This window comes from Acomys minous, assembly GCF_964271855.1.
Source record: "Acomys minous genome assembly, chromosome: 13".
In the NCBI taxonomy this organism is placed as follows: domain Eukaryota; kingdom Metazoa; phylum Chordata; class Mammalia; order Rodentia; family Muridae; genus Acomys; species Acomys minous.
In genome coordinates, this window is record NC_140495.1 from 47,824,723 (window position 1) to 47,845,760 (window position 21,038).

Here is a 21,038-nt window from a genome sequence, read left to right on the forward strand (position 1 = left end):
GATTTCTCTGTGTAGCCTTGGCTGTCCTGGACTTGCTCTGTAGACCAGGTTGGCCTTGGCCTTGAACTCACAGTGATCCGCCGTGCTGAGTGCTGAGTGCTGGGATTAAAGGCACGTGCCATCACGCCTGGCTTACTTAAGTATTTTTAATGATGAAGCTAAAGCAATACCCTAAGTACTTAAAGTGAGGTATATCTATCACGAGTTATATATACTCAACACTGTCTCCTTTTTCTCTTACATTCTATGATGTGCTTACGTATCATTACACTAAGAACAACCCCACACCTTGCTCTTTAGAATACTTTCTTGTTATTCCTTGGTTTTCTGGGTTTTTTTCCACAATTTTAAAAATAACTTACTTTTAGTACATTGGTGTTTTGCCTGCATGTATGTCTGTGTAAGGCTGTCATATCTTGGAGTTACAGAGAGTTTTGAGCTGGGAGTCCTCTGGGAGAGCAGTTAGTGCTCTTAACCCCGAGCCATCTCTTCAGCCCCTTTTTCCACAATTTTTATACCGCGTAATACTCCCTTTGGCCTATACAACAACTAAAATTCCACAAGATTTAGCAAGTTACATAAATACATTTTAAAAACTACAGGTAACTATTTAAACAAATATTATCAAAGATCCAAATGATTTACTGCTTTGCTAGTCTGTGTTCTAAGAGCTTAGGAATACTAAAACAACAATCAATCATAATGCACACAGCTTACCACCCTCCTACAGACAAGGCAGCATCACAAAGACAAGGACATCTACCTTTTCTCTGCACTGCTGAGACCAGAAGGCAGCTGAAGGTAGAGGTAGAGTTTCTCTAGGTCTGTAAACTTCTCAACTTCTTGCTGGTTACAAAAGGTTAAGAAGAAAAATCATTACAAATATTTCCTCCTAACTAAATTTATTAATATTACCCTAAAAGCTACTGATCTTTTTCTAATCTTCAAATACCTAGAATGTGATTAATACTGATGGAGGCTAAAAACACAGAAATAAGCCCAACAAACTCTTCTGAGCTATGTAGGTAGAACTATAGATTGGCATTCTATTGGTTTCTATTTAGAGAAGCTATTTATAAGATTCTCTACTACTGTTGAACAACTGTGCCATTCCTTTATCTAGGTTTTACCCATGTCATAGCCTTTTTTAACAATAAAGACATCAATGGCAACTTGACAATGGCAAAATTACTTTATAATGGAAAGTAAACTGCTTAGTGGTGTGTTTTTGTTTGTTTGGTTTTGTTTTTTGTTGTTTTGTTTTTTGAGACAGAGTTTCTCTGTATAACAGAGCCCTGGCTGTCCTGGACTCACTTTGTAGACCAGGCTGGCCTGGAACTCAAAGATCTGCCTACCTCTGCCTCCTGAGTGCTGGGATTACAGGTGTGTGCCACCACAACTGCCCAGCTAGTAGTATTTGTAATGACAGAGTTTTTTTTGAATGGTGGTGGAGAAGGATGTGTTTAAGACAGGATCACTTTATTATGCAGTGCTGCCTGTTCTGGAACTTTACGTAGTCCAGGCTGGTCTCCAACTCACAGAGATCCACTTGCCTCTATTGGTGTCCAGCGTTGGGTATAGTATCCAGGCTTAGAACCTGAGAAATCCTGATTGGAAAAGCAGGGAATAAGCAAATCCCAGGCGAGAAGTGGGTCCAGAACAGGTCAGGCAGAGCCTCAGAGCACAGCAGCCTATGGTTTTCCCAAGCGCTGCTTGATTGTGTCTGGGAAATTTTTTCCTAGAAACCATAACCCAATTCAGGTCTGAACGGGAAAAGCCTCAGCCACCCAGAGCTGGAGCGAGTAAGACCAGCCCCTAGTGCCCGTGGATAAAGACCTGAAGCGCTGCCATCAGAGAGGCGGAGCCAACAGCGATAGGACGAGTGCCAGGGATAAATACCTAAAACTGCACAGAAGCATGGCAGGTCAGAGAGGAAAAACCAGACACCACAACCGCCTACACCTGAGCCAGCGAGCTGAATTAACTACCTATGTCAGATGGAGGAAGGCACAATGACACAAAACATCTATCTGGCTTTCATGTAATTTTATTTCTCTTAGCATACAAATAATTTTTTTCAATGGCAATTGCAGTTTTGTTTATCTACTTTAGGAGAGATCAGAATGGGCCAAATTTGGAGAAGGAAGGGACTAAATAGACCGCTGGATTGGAGAACATAGAACATAGATTAGAAAAAAATAGTTCCAGATGAGAAAAGTTCACAGAGGCTTGAGGAATTAGAACAGCAACCCATAGAGATAAATGTATCGAGTTTTTCTGCTTGTTGATACATGTTCAGAATTCCAATGGGCTTTTGCCTTGAATTCTGGGAAAGATGATTCTGAGGTTGTGCATTTATTGAAAGTAATGACTATCTTGGAAATTCCTTTACAGATGGAAGCTGATGATGCTTTAACATATGTATCCATTAGAGTACAGTGATATTTAAAACAATATGGCATAGAAAATACTGCATGTATATCTTATTATCTTACAGGACGAATCATTGTAGAGAGATCTAAAGGACTTTAATGAAAATGGTCATGGAACAGAAGGGGATATAGTATCTACCAGAAATAAATGAAATGGTACTTTGTGGACTTTAAATTTTTTTAATGAGACAAATAACACAACAGCTAAAATACACTGGAAAGTAGAAAGGACTGACAAATTAGATCAGTACATATATTTATATATATATGAATGATAACCTCAGAATGGAAAAAGAAATGTTGCACTGGGTAGGAGGTTATGCATGTCTTTCCACAGGAGAAGAAAAGCTATGTATTCCAGTCAAACTGTTAGAAATCAGATTTGACTAGGGAAGGCCTTCTGAAGATCTTGGCTACAGACAGACCAACAAAGCAGGTAACTCGTATTGCTGATCCGGCTACTTGGGAACAGCTTTGAGACTGGCTAAGACATGACTGTCTTTGCATAAGCAATAAATCTTGTTGGCTACAGAGTCCTAATGGCTTTTTGGTAAACACCATCATATGGCATGGATGGAGATTTATATTATATACAGTCCAAACTAACTTATAAAGACAGACAGATGTCTTTCACCTGCTCAAAGGACAGAGAATCATCTTAACTGATCTGTGAGTATTGTACATTCCATACATATGTAATTGCAGAACTGTGTGTTACTTGTGAGAGTTTATATGCTTACAGAACGAGATGGCCAACCAAACACCACTGGAATGGAGGTGGCCTTGACAAGAGTCGCCCATGAGGATGCAGAGACGTATTTACTCCAGCATCCTGCTTGGTCCAACCTCAGACTTCCTCTGCTTTGTCACAGCTTACTTCCAGGACAGCTTCAAAGAAGGCTGCTAATCTCAATTGGTCCAGCCTTTTAAATCTTACCAGTCAAACTTCATTTAAGCCTGCATTTTCACTACATTAAAGACTGGACAACAATTTACAGCTGGGTTTCTTAAGACTTAACCATTCTTCCAATTTCTTTGGGTTCCAAAAATGATAACTCTAAAACAACAACAACAAAAAACAATTTTAGGGAAAAAAAGTGCCTCATTCCCTGGAGGCAGGGTCGGTAGTTTTTTGGTTGTTTGATGGGTTATGGATATTTTTTGTCATTTGGGGGGTGGTTACAAGTTATTAAATGATCTTATTTAGGGAAGAAACAAGATACAGGAGGTTAGACTCAGGGATCTCTGTCTTTACTTTCCTCTATCCTTTCTTTCTTATGTAGGAGAAGGATCGAAAAGAACAAAGAGGGAATATGGTATGATAAAGGAACAGGGACAAAAGAGTAGACTATTAAATTTACTCTTAAACTAAAGACCATTGCCAAAAATTTTTACATTGATATAGGTTATTGTATATTGATAAAATTTAAGGTTTACATTGGTTTAGATTACTGCATATTGGTAAAATTTAAGGTTTTTAAAAAATACAACAGTGCATATTATGTTTCAACTCTTGTATAAGGTATTAGGCCTATGCAACTCATTTAAAAATACAAGGTTTAGTTCTAGTCTTTTTTTTTTTTTTTTTAGTTCTAGTCTTTTATAACCTGCTATTCCAAACTGTTTAGGATAATTGAGTAATACAGGTTAATAGTTAGTAAAACTCATCCATGTCAGATACTAGTCTAGTTTATCAGAGAAATATTTATGTTGAACAAATAGTAAATAGCTAGAAGAAAGCAAAGATGTATTATAGATATAGACAGTCTCAAAAAACCTTAGAGACCTACAGAATATGGAATTTAAAAATTTCCTTTGAGACATGTCAGCTCCTGGCAGCACCCCCATTCATCTTCAAAGAAGAGGACAGACAACGAAGGACCTCTATTTTAGAGTTTGCTTCAAATGTAGCAAGCTGCCACTGGGCAAAAATTGCCCTTTCTCTGACTACAGACAGAATGCTATCCAAAATGGGCACACTTGGACGTAGGGAAGTCTACTGCCAAGCTCTGCCAAAACAGGGTAAGCAGCCCTTCATAATACCTGTTTCACAAATATGTCTGACAGCTTTACTGGGCCAGAAGGCTAAAGATAGATGCCCCAACTTTATATAGAAATTCCGAGGGCTGTACAGGCAGCCAACTATTCTCTGTCAAATCTATAGTATTGGAAGTTGCTTCTCTGCACTTCCTACATACTCAGGTAATATTTATTCCTTTTCAAGTCTCGGATGGGACCGATGACTAGATAGGTAGTTTCACAATTAAACTTAAGTTATTTAGGATTTTAGAAAATATTTTAGGATCTAAATAGAACTTTAAAGTTGTTAATTACAAACTATGATAGAAAGTGATTTGGGTACAGAACTCTAAACTCATCAAGATAGGCTAGCCAATAAAATTCTTTCTCCTAAGTTACCAAATACAGGTAGACTGTACATTATGAATGTAATTCCTACATGGTAGTTTTCTTAATTGTTTCATATTTTTCTTAATGTAATGTAGTTTATTATTATAAGAGAAAGAACCTTTTTACTTAGACAAAAAGGGGGGTTGTTGGGGGCTGGTCTGGTGTTATGTATTCAAATGTATTCTCATGAACACCAGTCTTTGTTGTGTAAACCTTGCTCCCCAGTTTAAAGCTGGCTGGTTAATAAAATAGAGAGAAGCCTGTAAGTGGGCAGAAGAGAAAGAGGCGGAGCTTAAGGTCTCAGATGGGGACCACAAGGGGGGGGGGGACGGAAGGAAGTCACTGGCTTCCTTCTCTCCTATGAACAAGTGACCATGACAGCTGGTCTGATGGAACAGAAGCAGCCCAGGAAAGAACATTTATGTCAAGTAACTTGGAGTGTGTAGCTGGCAAACAGCAAAACAGCTCAGAGGGCTGATATCTGCCCAGTTATTGTGCTTTAAAGCTTATCATAGATCTAAAAGGCCCATTAAGTGGGAACTAGGTGGGGTGCAGAAGCCCTCTAGAGTCTAATAATTATTCCACAATATGTCTCAGCTTCCCAGGAGCTGGAATTATAGGCATGTACCACTATGCCTGGCTCAAAATTATTTCATCATATCATCATCATCATCATGGGTTTTCAAGACAGGGTTTCTTTGTATACCCTTGGCTGACCAGGACTTACTTTGTAAACCAGGTTGGCCTCAAACTCACAGAGATCTGCCTGATTTTGTCTCCTGAGTGCTGGAATTACAGGTGTGTGCCACCACACCCAGCTCAGAATTTATTCTTAAACAGTTTAAACACAGATTCACTGGGCATGGTGGTACACACCTGTAATCAAATCAAAACAAAACAAAAGCAAAAATTAAACTTTTGAAGGGAAAACAATCCCACAATTTTGAATAACCTATTTATTTTGTTTATGTGTGTTATATACAACTGTATCCATGAGTGTATATACATAGAGGCAAAGAGGATGTTGGGTGCTTTCCTTTATTGTCTTCTGCTTTATTTCCTTGAGAAATGGTCTTTCAGTTAATGTGGAGTTGGCCATTTACTGGGGAGGTGGGTGGTCAGCAAGCCTCAGAGATGCTCCAGTCTCTCCCCACCTCCCTCAGCAACACTGGGGTTACAGGTGCTGGTCCCTATGCTGGCGTCTTATATGAGTGCTGAAGACATAAATCAGACGCTGATGTTTGTGCAGCAACATTCTTACCTACTGAGCCATCTCTCTAGACCACAGTTCTTATTATCAAAATTATCCATAAGTTTAATCTTAGACCTAATTTGTAATTATTTGCATATAGGTCCTAAGTGTACACTTCATTATCCCATTATCTATGGGTATTTTCCAAATGGCTTTTGTTTTAATGCCTAATGAGCTTTATCTCTTACAGAAAAAGAACAAAAGAAAAACAAAAACAAAAAAGCAGGCATCCCTTCCTCAATTAAAAAAACGATTACTTTCTTTTCTTAGTTCCCGCAACATGCGGCTTTGGAGTGCATATTCCACATCAATCCTCCAGTTAGACAACTCACGTTCTGCCCCCTAATGTGTCAGTGTCATTATGTTCCCTGCTACAGTCGTCTAGGTCTTTTAGCTCTTTCCTTCATCAATAAAAAGGAGTTCATTTACTCAGTGCGTATGTTTTAGGTTTGCCATGTTTCACAATCTTCAGCTAGATTATGAATTATACATTACACTTAATGTATACTTAGCACAACATAATCCTGATGAACACCACAAATTTTTCTGCCCTTAAGGACTTAAGGCAATACTTATCTAACTGCCTTTCCTGACCCCAACCTCTTCTTTATTAAATTTGTCTCCTTATATATTTTTATTAAATATATTTATTTAAAAATATATTTGAATTCCCATTCAACCCTCAAAGTGCCTATCATACTGAACCTAGGGAGGTTACACTGTAATAATAAAATATACATAATATTATGGACAAAGCCTGAGAACTATAACTAAAATCACAGTCTTTGGACAGCCAAGGCTACACAGAGAAACCTTGTCTTGAAAAATGAGAGAGAGAAGGGGAGGATATAGTGGGGGTGGGCGGCAAGGAAGGGGGAGGAGGGAGAAAGGGAGAGGGATTTTGAGGTTGATTTGACATAGACTTGGAGTTCTACTTAATTTTACAGATATGAAAAAAAAAAAAAAAAGAACAGAGAAGAGATTTCAAAATCTATTTCAAATTAGGACAAAGTACCAGAAAGGAGACTTATAAGATGTCAAAGAATACTTTTGAAAAAAAAAAAAATCAAACTTTTCCCCTCTGTTTCAAGCAACAAAACCCTGTAAATGCACTGTTATTTCTTTATTGCATTTGGTGCTTAACACCCAAAAGAAAAAGTACAGAAAAACACTAAAATCAAACTCTATGAAGACAATGGAAACAAAATGACCTAGGTGTGTATCAACGGCATTGTACTCTAGTGTGAGTTCGCCACAGTTTTCTGGTGAATATACCAATTCATAGGAAGGTTAACTTCAGGATCAAGTAACTGCAAAAGACTGACCCCTGGAGTGCCCTAGACAGTTCCTTAAATTATACAAAATCTAACAAACAGGAACAAAATCTGACCATGGCTAGGAAATAATATCCAGTAGGAGATTACTCTAAACACACACATACATACTAAGGAAAAAGATTTTCCCCAAGGTTACCTTCAGCACAGCACAAACAACTTAAAAGCTCATGTCTATGGACTGCACCTCAAGCGGATGACTACAAAAAGATTACAGAATAGATCACATGTGGTAAAGATGATGTTACATGATCAAGAGATGCTAATCACCTATGTCAGTCAAGGAAGGAATCCCTCCTTTTGTCTTTTAACCTAAAAGCCCTTGTGTACTTCCTGGAGCCCATTCTGCCCCGTGGCATGTACGTGGCTTTCATTCTCACTACATCTATGGCTGCCACTCTTGCTTCCCTGTGTTTCGCTTAATTCTTTGAGACACAAAGAACTGAACATTGTATCATGAAATAGCCCGAGTACCCTTTCTACTAACATAAACAAGGGAAAACTTGAGTACAAATCAGATAACGGAAACTAACTAACTAACTGACTGACAGTATTTTATAGTCTAGGTTGGCCCTGAACTCACAACCATCCTGCTTCAGCTTCTGGGTCCTCAGTTTAGAAAATTTTAACAGAGAACTTATAGTAGAGAGAAAGACAGAGAAAAAGAACAGTTTTTTGAGACCAGAATAGTAACACCAGTGATTTCAACATTATGTATAATAAAAATTATAAAAGGGGGTGAAAAACTTAAGGAACAGAAAAGTATTTGGAGAGATAATGCCTGAAAACTCTCCAAATTTAACTAATCTACTGAAGATGAATTCAATAAACCCCGGGTAGGATGATTCAAAGCCATAAATAGCCGTACACATAACAGTCAAACAGATGAGAGCCAGAGTTTGTGGGCAAGTTAGCAAGCAAGAGACAGGATGAATACAAAGGAATTTTGATAGCAATTAAGAGAAAAAGAACTCATCACGTTCAGGAAAACAGTGATGGACTAACTGCTAACTTCATGTCAGAAACAATAAAGACTGGAAGGCAACAAAACAACATATTCATAGCAATAAAAGTGTTAAGCAGTGATTCTGCTTCCAGCAAAATTATCCCTTAAAACTGAAAGCAAAAAGAAGATAATACACCAAATGACTTATTATCAATATTCCATATGGAAACTTGTTATTTTGTAATTTTAAAAAATAAAGTGTATTATTTAAAAATAACTAACATCATTTGGACAAACTCTTTAATGTCCTACTGGGTGGATGAACAGCCTAGCTAGTTTGCTACTTTCATTCTGCTCCCCTTATCTGTACTGTGCTTTCTTTCAAAATAGATATGTAAATATTTTTGAAGGAGTTGTCTTTTTTAAACATTTTTTATAACTTATTTATTTTTATTTTATGTGCACTGGTGTTTAGCCTGCACGTATATCTGTGTGAGGGTGTCAGCTCTTGGAGTTATAGACAGTTGTGAGCTGCTATGTGAGTTCTGGGAATTGAACCCTGGTCCTCTGGAACAACAGTCAGCGTTCTTCACTGCTGAGCCATCTCTCCAGCCCCTGTGCTTGTTTTTTTGTTTTGTTTTGAGATAGGACCTTTCTATGCAATCTGGTTGTCCTAGTACCCTCTATATAGGCCAGGTTGGCTTTGAACTTGCAGAGATCCTCCTGAGTGCTGTGTCCAGCTCAACAGTATTTTTTAAAAATCTGAGCACTCTGTCCTGTTACAAGCCTTGTACTTGGCTTTCAGTGCACTTAGGATGAACACATACTTCCTGTCATAGCTAAGCACACCAGACATAAACTACTCCCTACACTACTATAATACTGCTACCATCCCCCTTCATTCCATGAATTTTAGCTCACTGAAATCTTTATATTTCTCAAATATTCAAAACTCATTCTTGGTTTTAACTTTGTTACCTCTGTCTACAATGTATTGCACTGGCAATGGTCGGACATTATACAACATTGATTTATTTGTTTTTGTTTGTTTATTATTTATATTATGTGTATTATGGAGGTCAGAGGATACATTTGTGGTGCTGGCTCTCTTTTTATTTGAGTTCTGGGGACGGAATCAGGTTGCTAGGCTGGTGCACCAAGTGCTTCTTTATCCGCCGAGCCACTTGCCAGATCACGGCTGGCTCCTCAGGTCTGCTCATCTATCAGGACTTCAAAGAGGCCTTTCCTCTTCACACCCACTGTTTATCTGGCCAGCATCATTTATTTGCTTCAATGTGCCATTTTCAAATTTTGTGTTGGAATTTATCAATATCTGATATTTCAAGTTTATCTGTATAGTATAAAACCTTTTGTTATTATTTAATATTTTATAATTGGTATCACTCATTTTCTTATTTTCTCCATGATGAGAAAACATGAATAAAATAAAACTAGTAAGATATAGTCTTATTATAACACCAGCTACCTCAAACTACCCAGACAAAAACCATAGGATTTGGATAGAAGCTTCTAAAATGACAAGGAAAGGGAACTAGTTATCTTGACAATACATAATTTAATAGTGGCAAAGCTGTTGGATGCTCAGGTACATAGGGTATAGCCTAGGCTCCTATGAAAGCTGGTAGTATTAACTCTTATCCCAAAGTTACACGTGTGTGTGTGTGTGTGTGTGTGTGTGTGTGTGTGTGTGTGTGTCACTAAGTAGTCTATATTGGTTTTCAAACTTGTCATCAGCTTGCCTTCATCTCTGTGAGGGCTGGGATTACAACCCAGGCAGGATGGCTTGGTTTTCTCTATACATTTAAAAGAGCTGAAGGCTGGAGAGATGGTGCAGCAGTTGTGAGTGCGTGAAGAAGACCCAAATGTGGTCCCTGAGACCCATGTCAGGGTATTGCTCAGTCCCCTGTAACCCTAGCTCCAGGGCATTTAACAGCCTCCTCTGGTCTGCAGCTAACTGTGCACAGATGGCAGGCACTCATACATACACATAAACAAAAAGAAAATAGACTTAAGGAATCAAAAATTTAAAGCTATTACTGTGGCTTAAATTCTTAAAAGCTGTAACCCAAAGATGAAAATACAATAACAAGAACAAATTCAACAAGAATATTAAAAACTTCCATTAAAGTAAACACTTACAGGGTTTTATAAGTATAACCAAATTTTGAAATATCTTTGTAGCTGAATTCCAAAAAGCTAGCCACCAAAACAATGATGACAAAAAGTTTATCTAATAAATCAATCCACCAAACATCTAAAAGTGCTTTCTTTAAATAATTTCTTACATAGTAATTAGAATTTTAAAAATTACCCATTTAATTAAATGTTTAAGTAATTTTTCAGTAAAGGTCAATAAGATTAAAAAACCCAACTGCTTCCAATTGTGATTTTAGGACTGATGAGCTACATACAAGAAAATAGATAATTGATTATAGATATATCCAGAGGGTTGTAAATGTAAGATTTACTCACAAAACTCAAGTGGTATTTAGAATCTATATTTATTTAAGAATGGTAGATTTTTAGGCATTACACTTACCAAAATGCAGTCAACTTTAGATTGTACAGATTTGCTAAAGGAAAAAGAAAGTTAGAATTAATAAAAAATAGAGCATTATTAAGTATAACAACTATCTTAAACAGTAATTATACACACTATAGAAAACTGAAGCATCTTATTAAGTACTACATTTTGTGACAATACCCATGAAAGCAAATAATGCAAAATGTTTAGATACTTTACAGTCTTAAAAGATACCATAAATTAAATTACCTTTCCCAGAAAGCCTAAGAGCCAAGTAGATTCAACAAAACCTAAGATGGCTCAATGGTTATGAGTACTTGCTACTCTTGTAAAGGACCTGGTTCCCATTCCCAGCAGCCACATGATGACAGCTTAAAACAACTTGTAACTCTAGTTCGAGAAGCGTGCACACGGTGAACATACATATATACATACACAGGTGTAGGCAAACACTGTAAAAAAATCTTTTAAAAACCTCAGCTATGGGCTGGAGAGATGGCTCAGTGGTTAAGAGCACTGCCTGCTCTTCCAAAGGTCCTGAGTTCAGTTCCCAGCAACCACATGGTGGCTCACAAACCATCTGTAATGTTATCTGATGCCCTCTTCTGGTGTGCAGGTGTACATGCAGGCAGAACACTGTATACATAATAATAATAAATAAATCTTTAAAAAAAAAACCCCAGCTATTCGATATAAGTTATAAAGTAAAAATCAGTATGAAAATCTTATTTCAGTTAATGTACGCAGCATCCAAATTGTATGCCTACATTTCAATTTTGTAAAACAATGCCAACAAAAACAACATCAAGGTATGATGGGATTGGCTTCAGTTATAAAGTTAACAGCGTCTGAAAGTAGCAGAGTAACAGGTACTTCCAGGTAGTTAAGGTTCGAATTCTCTTTCAATAACCCTACCGATTTGTGTTGTTGTTGTTCTTCAGGACAGGGTTTCTCTGTGTAGCCCTGGCTATCCGTCTCCACCTCCCAATTAGAGATGTGCACCACCACCACTTGGCTACGGAAGATTTTTTATAGCTTTTAATATCTACTATGAGGTCACTTATATAGCATATCTCTGGTGATCAGCTACTGTGTACTTTTTTCTTTAGTCTCAACTCCTGAAGTAGGGCATAAAGTCAGAAAATAATCCATAGATTAAGTACTGCTGTTAAAATTTTTAGTTGAATAAAAGAAAACATTATGTGAAACTTAATCTACTCTAACTTTTCATTTTCATATATTGAAATGGAGACGCAAAACAATAAAATGGAGCTGGTGAGATGGCTATGATGATCGCAGTTTTGATCCCTGCAAACGATGGATTCTGGAGACTGGTTCTGTGACCTCCACATGCACGCATGCCATGGTACATGTGTATGCTTACACACACATCATAAATACATGCAATAAGTTAAATTCAAATGCAGAAATTACTTATGCAAGGTCACTCTTTTTAAAAAATAAGATTTATTTATTATTTATACAGTATTTTGCCCGCATGTGTGTCTGCATCCCAGAAGAGGGCACCAGATCTCATTATAGAAGATTATGAGCCACCATGTGGTTGCTGGGAATTGAACTCAGGACCTCTGAAAGAACAGCCAGCTCCATCTCTCTAGCCCCACACATTTATTTTTATTTGCACTGTTACATCTGATAATAATGCTTCTATTGTACATTGGGATTTTAATCAATCAAGAATATTTTGTGCCCTAGCCTCATGATTTTAGACCTTCCTTTTCCATAAACCCATTACGTATTCCGTGAGTGAGCTGGAGGAAGGGTCTGGCTATACCCCAAGATCCTGACTCTTTGCTGAACTTCAGTGCCTTCTAGTGCTGATCCCACAGAGCTAACTGCAGGATCTAAACACAGGCCAAAAGTTACATCCCCTGGAGGGAGAGGGAGAGGGAGAGGGAGAGGGAGAGGGAGAGGGAGAGGGAGAGGGAGAGGGAGAGGGAGAGGGAGAGGGAGAGGGAGAGGGAGAGGGAGAGGGAGAGGGAGAGGGACAGAGACAGACAGAGAGACAGAGAGAGAATATTTCCCCAAAGTAAAAGGCTCTCAGAACACGAAGTAATCATCTATCTACAGAGCTATACTATCTACATCCTACCTACAGTCAAATAAAGTGGCTATGGAATATAAGACAAATTTAATTAAAATTTTATCTCACATAACCACTTTATGCTCTAGTAAACCAAAAACAAGAGAAAGCTTTATGAAATCAAATGTAAATAAGGATAAAAACCTCTAATCACAGTGAATAAGTAATATACACAAAAACATTTTCTATAAAAAAAAAGGAGGGGCTGAAATGCCTACTGGGGGTCAATTAAGTCAACAAACAGGTATTTCTCCTGAGGAAGATTTTTCCTAAGGCTGTAGAGAACATGTAAGTCAAAACATACTCCAAAAGATGTTCGCTGATCTTCCAAAATCCTGACTCCAGACGAAATGGTTTTTAAACATGATCAAAGTACAGAGAACATACAATAAAGCTATGAACAGACTGACACTGAGACACTTCCAACAAGACAGTTACAGTTGCCAGCAGGGACACACCTTCATGTTGTGCCCATTTTATGGGTATGAAAACCTTTTCTTAACCTGCTTTTCCCTGAGAACTATCAAGCCTGAGCAACTTTAATAGATTCATTGACCTTACTTCTTACAATGTCTGATTAATTTTGCCCAAATGGCTACCTGCTTGTTTTTCTCTTAGAAAATTAAAGGATGACTACCTATTTCAGATACTAATCTTTTTTAGTAGGGAAGGGGGACTGAAGTTATTTTTAGTTAGGGCTTTCCAAGGGTGACAAAGTGAGCTGAAGGTCAGAAGGAAGCTGGGTATAGGCTTATCATAAGGTCTTATTCCAAAGCCTGAAAATGAGAATTGAGCCTTCCTGGGAACTGAATGGATCATCAGGCACTCCTTGGTGGGGTGGGCAGAGCTACCCTTCGTCAATGGCATGGCCTACATGGGCTCTCAGGCAGCCACCATGTACCCACTGACATGATTAGTACTTATTCATGGGGGGAATTAAATTAAGGAATGACACAGGAAGCCAAAACAGTGGCATATTCAGTTGGATTCTGATTCACAATCAAGAAATAGTCTTTATCCAGTTCCACCATAATAAAGTTTTTCTTGGAAGGTTAGGTTATTCTGGGGGTCAGTTTCATGTACAGTGTACTATAGAGCAACAGTAATAAAAACAGCATGGACTGGCATACAAACAGTCTAGTTGATCAATGGAATCGAATTGAGGACCCAGAAATAAACCCACACACCTATGGACACTTGATTTTTGACAAAGAAGCCAAAACCATGCAATGGGGAAAAAAGATAGCATCTTCAACAAACGGTGCTGGTCTAACTGGATGTCTACACGTAGAAAAACGCAGATAGATCCATATTTATTACCCTATATAAAACTAAAGTCCAAGTGTATTAAAGATCTCAACATAAAACCAGACACACTAAATCTGTTAGAAGAAAAAGTGGAGAAGATCCTTGAACTCATTGGCACAGCTTCCTGAATGCAACATCAATAGCTCAGGCTCTAAGATCAACAATTAATAAATAGGACCTCATGAAACTGAAAAGCTTCTGTAAGGCAAAGACACTGTCAACAGAACAAAACGACAGTCTACAGACTGGGGAAATTTCCTTGTCATTATGATCTTAAAGATACCTCCTTTTCCCCAACCTTTAGGACTTAAGTGAATGTTAGCATTTTTTGTTGCTTTATTTTTTAGTTATCTTATCATATTTTGACTTTGGTCAGTTTTTTTCCTTCTGCTTTTTTGCTTTGGTGTTTTTTTTTTTTAATTGAAATACTCTGAGCTCAAATTCATTCTTCAAACTTCTTTGGTCTACCAGTAAGCCTGTTGAAGTGGAAATACGTATTTTCTGTTGTAGTGCTTTTGCTCTCTGGTTTTTCAGCCTGTCCTATCACAGTCTGATTCTGATACTTGCCCTTGTCTGGAAACCAGATTTCTGCCTCTTCCATCACTGTCCCGGGTGGAAGGAGCTGCTGTGAACAGGCTTTGGCACCACAGTAGATGGGGCATTGTGGGAGAGAAGAGGCCCTGTAGACTCCCCTAAGTCGGTCTGTCTTTTAGTGAGCCTATCCCGCTAGACTACACATTTCATATTTTTTTCTCATTCCTTTGCTGTCACACACATTTTCTTCAGTGACACAGACAGCTGGAGGAGTCCACAGTTAGAACTCAGATAATGCCCCAGTGGGTTAACAGGTTTTTCTTGAAGGTAGAACTAGTTAAAAAACAACCAATCTTCTGGCATCTTTCACAATAGTCCTTTCCCCCTCCTCCTCCCTGAGTCACAAAGAGAGTCTTCTCTTGTATGCACCGAGGGAACTTGGCTGAACTGGGAAAGGTAATACAGGAAGTGTGGCTAGCCTCCCGTTATTTCAGGGCTCTCCTGCAGTTTGTCTCTCAGCCTTTCCCCACTGAGCCATTTTAGTCACACTTAAAATGCTGGAGCTCACAGAGATTTGTGTTGGTGACTCTATGTCACTCTCTCAAGTTCAAGGGGATTGGGATCATTCCTGTGACTTCACCCTGATAGATCTAAGAAGAGATCTGTTTATTTTTCGGTATTTTCCTAATTGGAGGACTAAACGGTGAATTTTTAGTCTTTATATGCTGAATCAGAAACCTGAAGTCTTGTTTGTTTTGTTTTTAATCCATTTAACAGAGTCCTTTACCAGTTTTTCTTTTAATAGATAGTGATTTGATGTCAAATCTAAGAACTATCTTGGTCTAAATCTGATTTTATCCTATTTCCCCCTCAAAGGTTATATATTTTTGTTTTGGGTTTGTCTATGATCTATTTTGAGTTAATTTGTAAAATAAGGAATGAGACACAGCTTGAATTTCATTTTTAAATCTGTTCTAAGTACAATGAAACACATACAACAATATTTACTGTCTTAACCATTTTTAAGAGTATGATTGCCAAGCCCAGTGGCACACACCTGTGATCCGAGCACTCAGGGAGGCAGAAGAAGGCAGATCTGTGTGAGCTCGAGACCTGCCTGGTCTACAAAGCAAGCCCAGGACAGTCAAGGGTTAAAAAAAATATGGTTAAAGCTAAGTATGATGGCACAGGCCTTTGTAAGTTCAAGGTCAGCTTGATCTACACAGTGAGTTGCATACCAGGCAAGGCTACAAAGTTAGACCATATCTCTAACAAAACAAAAAACACCCTGGTCCCACTGCCTCTTAATCCCTGTTACTCAAGTTCCTTTTTCCTCTGAGTTTGATTGTCCTTAAGTGTAACATGGAATTACAAAGTTTTTGGCCTTTGGGGCATGGTGTGTTTCAAACTCACCTCACTGTTAGTCTTGTGTGTTTATAACATGTATTAGAATTTCTTGCTTTTTAAGGCTGAATAATACTGTGTGTGAACATGTCATATTTCATGTCCATTTATCTACTCATAGACACTAAGGTTGCTTTTATAGTTTCTCTTATGAATAATATGACCTGCACATGGGGATACAGCTAACTGCTGAGTCCTGTGTCAACTGCTATGTTTATGTATTCTAACAGGGGGACTAGTAGAGTCTGTGCTTATTTATGTTTTGTATTTTGAGGATTCCTATATTGCTTCCTGTATTGTTTCACTATTTTACTTTCCTTGCCAGCTTTGCACAATGTTTCGTTTTTATGCCTTTTCACCCTCATATATGTTTTAGCTTTGGTTTGTATTTTAATAGTAGCCTTCCTAAAGAGTATGAGGTTCTCCATAATGTGCAATGTCCAGCTGTCACAATACTATTTGTTTACAAAACTTTCTTTTCTCCATTTAATTGCATTTGCACCTTTGTCAGAAAAATACTTCAGCATAGTTGAGTGGGTTTATTTCCTTGCTCTCTGTCCTGTTCTATTGATGCCTATTTCTGCCACCTGTCAGAAGTTCTGTGCTAATACTGGGGTGGGGGTGGGGGAGAAGGTACAGGTGGGGGTGGGGGGGCACTGCCTCTGACGTGAGACTTGATCACTTCCCCTTGGTGCAGCAGCCTTGCGGGCACACAGAGGAAGGGGATTTGGGCTATTCTGATGAGAGCTGATAGGCTGTGGTGAGATGGTGGGGGCGGAGGGCCCACCCCTGTCAGAAGTCTAGGAGAGGAGAAGAGAGCAGAAGGGGGCGGGGTGGGAACAGGAAGATAAGAGTGAGGAGATAACAATCGGGATGGAATGTGAATAAATTATAGTAAGTAAAAACATCTTTAAAAGAAATTAGGGCAATGACAATAATAAAAGCTGAAAGCATTCAGTCAAAAGAAAGAAAGAGAGAAAAGAAATTCCTCCAAATTAATACCATACCAGAGATCCAGGAAGACAATCTCTAAATGAACCGCACACGCCAGCAGCGCTCCTCACCAATACAACCGCAGTATTCTCAAACGTCAGTGGTCAAGGATAAAAGGAAAAAAATCCTGACAGCAGTGGGGGCAGAGGGAGGAAAACATACCTTATCTACACAGGAGCAATGTTGAGAATTATATTCAACTACGATGAGACATCACAGAATCAGGTTCAGAGTACAAGAGAAATATCTCAAGTATTGAAAGGGAAAACCCCTCCAAACTAAAACTGAAAAACACCCTTCAAAACTGAAGCTGGAGTATCTTCTCTTCTTAACCAAACCTGAGGAAGTTTGTGGACAGTAGTTCTGCTCTGCAAGAAATGTTAAAGGAAGTGCTGCAGAGACGGCTCGGCAGTAAAGAGTGTTTGCTGCTCTTCTAGAGGACCTGAGTTCCGTTCCCAGCACCCACACTGGGCAACTCACAAATGCCTCTAACTCTAGCTTTACAGGATCTGACATATTTTCTGAGCCTTTGTGGGTACATATGATGGACATACACACAAATAAAAAATAAAAATGAATGTTAAAGGAAACGAATAGAGAAGACCGACAAAGATTAGAATCCAAGTGCACAGGAAGGAAGGAAGAACATCGGAGCAGAGAAATATGTTGGTTAAATTCGTTACTTCTAAGAGATTCAACACATCAGTTTATTCAAAATAACAACAATGTATTCAGTCATACTTATGTTTATGCACACATTCCCTGTGCTTGCTTCTGTAAGAATAAGTTGTATGATAAAACAAGAGACTATAAGCAAGAATTCATATGACTTTGCTATTTAAGGCTAAGCTCACTAGTATTTGTGCAGCAGCAGTAGTAGTAATTGTTGTTGTTTTAAGTAGGGTCAGATTAGCTATGTATATGCTCTGAAGATTTGGGAACGTATAGGGAAAACATGTTCAAAAGAGAAATATAAATAATAAGCCAATAAAGGAGATAAAATGGAATAGAAAATGCTCAATTAAGATTCAAAAGGATAGAAATAGAATGACAGATAAAGAACAAAGACAATGATGAGAAATATGCTCAATATTAATCCACCTGATCAATAATCACTGAAATTTTGGAGGTCCAAACAAACTAGTTTTAAAAAATATTATCAGGCTGGGCGCAGTAGCGCACACCTGTAATCCCAGCACTCCGGAGGCAGAGGCAGGCAGATGTCTGTGATTTCAAGGCCAACTCGGTCAACAGAGTAAGTTCCAGGACAGCCAAGGCTACACAGAGAAACCCTGTCTCAATAAGCCAAATACACACACTGGGGGAGGGGAGTCGGGGTAGGGTGGAGGGGGGGAAGGGCAGGGGGTGGGGGAAGGGAGGGACGGAGGGAAGAAACAAACCAAACACAAGATTTAAGCACTGCCAGAAATAAAAGAAACTTCCCTTATCTCCATTTTTCCCCTGAGGTATCTGCAATCAATTAAAGACTGAAAATGTTAAATGAAAAAATTCAGAAATAATTTGTAGTTTTGTATTTTAGTATTAGTCCTAGTTGTTAATTGTTTGTAGTTTATTAATTAAACTTACTCACAGTTATGTGTGACTAAACAGTGAGTAATGGGGGTTAGGACTCAAGTTTCAGGCATGTGGTGGATGTCTCGCAACACGTTTTCCAGGAAGAAGAGACAACAGCAATGTGGGACCGAGAAGATTTGAAAGCAGGCAAGGCTATGGAGCTGGAGCAGCATTACAAAATAAAGGGCTGAATTTTCCAAAAAGATGTAACACACCATAAGGTGTGCAAGTCAAACAAGATAAACTCTGTAAGAAAAGCTAACAAGAAGAAAAAGAACCCACTGTTTCAGCCGGATATGTCAACACCCCTCTACCAGAAATTGACAGAACCAGCTGGCACATAATCAGTTTAGAACACCAGACCCTAATACTATCATTAATCACCTTTAATGGGTATCTGCAGAGTAATTAATTCAACAACTGGCAAGGAATACATAGAACATTCACAAAGACAGACCACACTCTGGGGTCTGAGAGCATGCCTTAACAAATTTTCTTTCATATTACAATGACATAAACTTAGAAATAAAATATAAAGATAGCTGGGAAGTCCCAAATATGCAGAGATAAAGCAAAAGACTTGTAAACAACATAGGAGTTTAAAATGAGATCTTGAGGGGCTGAAGAGATGGCTCAGAGGTTAAGAACACTGGCTGTTCTTCCAAAGACCCTGAGTTCAATTCCCAGCAATCATATGGTGGCTCATAACTATCTGATAATGAGATCTGGTGCCCTCTTCTGGCCTCGAGCCATACATACAGGCAGAATACTGTATAAATAATAAATAAATCTTAAAAAAAAAAGAGAGAGAGATCGAGAGAAATCTTTTTAATTTAGTTTTTAATAATTATTTTAGGTATATGAGTATTGTAACTGAGCATATGTATATGCACCATGTCTGATGCCCACAGAAGTCAGAAAAAGGCATCCGGTCCCCTGAGAATAAAGTTACAGACAGCTGTGAACTGCCATATGTGATGGGGATCGAACTCAGGTTCTTTGTAAGAGCAACAAACATTCTTAACTACTGATCTAACTCTCCAACCACAACAGAAATTTTAAGATCCTTTTAGTTGAATAAAAACACAATACATCAAAATATATGGTTAGCAACAAATGTGCTTTAAAAAGAAATTATTTCAGAGTGTGTGTATTAGAAAATAAGATGAAAGCCGGGCGTGGTGGCGCACGCCTTTAATCCCAGCACTCGGGAGGCAGAGGCAGGCGGATCGCTGTGAGTTCGAGGCCAGCCTGGTCTACAAAGCGAGTCCAGGACAGCCAAGGCTACACAGAGAAACCCTGTCTCAAAAAAACAAAAAAAACAAAACAAACAAACAAAAAAAAAAAAAAAAAAAAAAAAAAAAAAAAAAAAGAAAAAGAAAAAGATGCAAAACTCAGTAACCTAAGCTGTAAAAGGTGGAAAGTGAGGTGCTATGGTGTGAATGTAAATAGGCTCAGTTACATGTTTAATCACGTGATCCCCAGCTCGTGGTGGTGTTCTGGGCGGCTGTGGAGCCTTTTGAGGCAGGGGGCATGTTTGACAAGAGTAAAGCTACTGATGGTGAGCCCTTGAAAGTCCCCACTCCATTTTTTAAATTTTATTTAATGAATTTATTCAGATTACATCTCTACTGTTATCCCCCTCCCTCCCGCTTTCACCCTTTTCCCCTCCCCTATGTCTGTGACTGAGGGGGACCTCCTCCCCAACTATATGGTCACAGCCTAGCAAGTCTCATCTTGGTAGCCCGCTTATTCTTTCTCTGAGTGCCACCAGGCCTCCCCACCATGGGGAAGTGGTCAAATATGGGGCACCAGAGTTCACGTCCGAGTCAGTGCCCACTCTCCACTCAGCTGTGGAGAATGTCCTGTCCATTGGCTAGATCTGAGAAGGGGTTCGATGTTTACTGCAAGTATTGTCTTTGGATGGTGTAGTAGTTTGTGCAGAACCCCTGGACCCAGATCCGCCCATCATGATGTTCTTCTTGTAGGTTTCTAGGACCCTCTGGATCCTTCTGTTTCCCCATTCTCCCATGCTTCTCTCACCTAGAGCACCAACAGGACCCACTGCATTTTGGTTTTGGTCTGCTGCAAAGATATGAGAACATGAACCTCACACTAAGGCAGACGCACTCCTGACAGGAGGCCTCCCCTGCTCAATAATGATGAGTCCAAATAAATCTTTACAGTGCTCCAAAAGTCAAG

At 38.8% G+C, this 21,038-nt stretch overlaps 1 protein-coding gene across 6 annotated transcripts in view; it reads right to left on the bottom strand.

Moving 5' to 3' along the window:
• The window catches only part of RFX7 (regulatory factor X7), a 79,877-nt gene that overhangs the window by 29,731 nt on the left and 29,108 nt on the right, over nucleotides 1–21,038 (bottom strand). For 5 of the 6 annotated variants that reach the window (XM_084752880.1, XM_084752879.1, XM_084752881.1 and 2 more), the window contains exons 3-4: nucleotides 10,934–10,967; nucleotides 764–846 (exon numbers count right to left, since the gene is read on the bottom strand). In XM_084752880.1, coding sequence (XP_084609006.1) covers nucleotides 764–846; nucleotides 10,934–10,967 — 117 coding nt within the window. Of the gene's footprint in view, nucleotides 1–362; nucleotides 550–763; nucleotides 850–10,933; nucleotides 10,968–21,038 lie in introns of those variants that run through there. The other variant, XM_084752882.1, reaches the window with a different exon arrangement.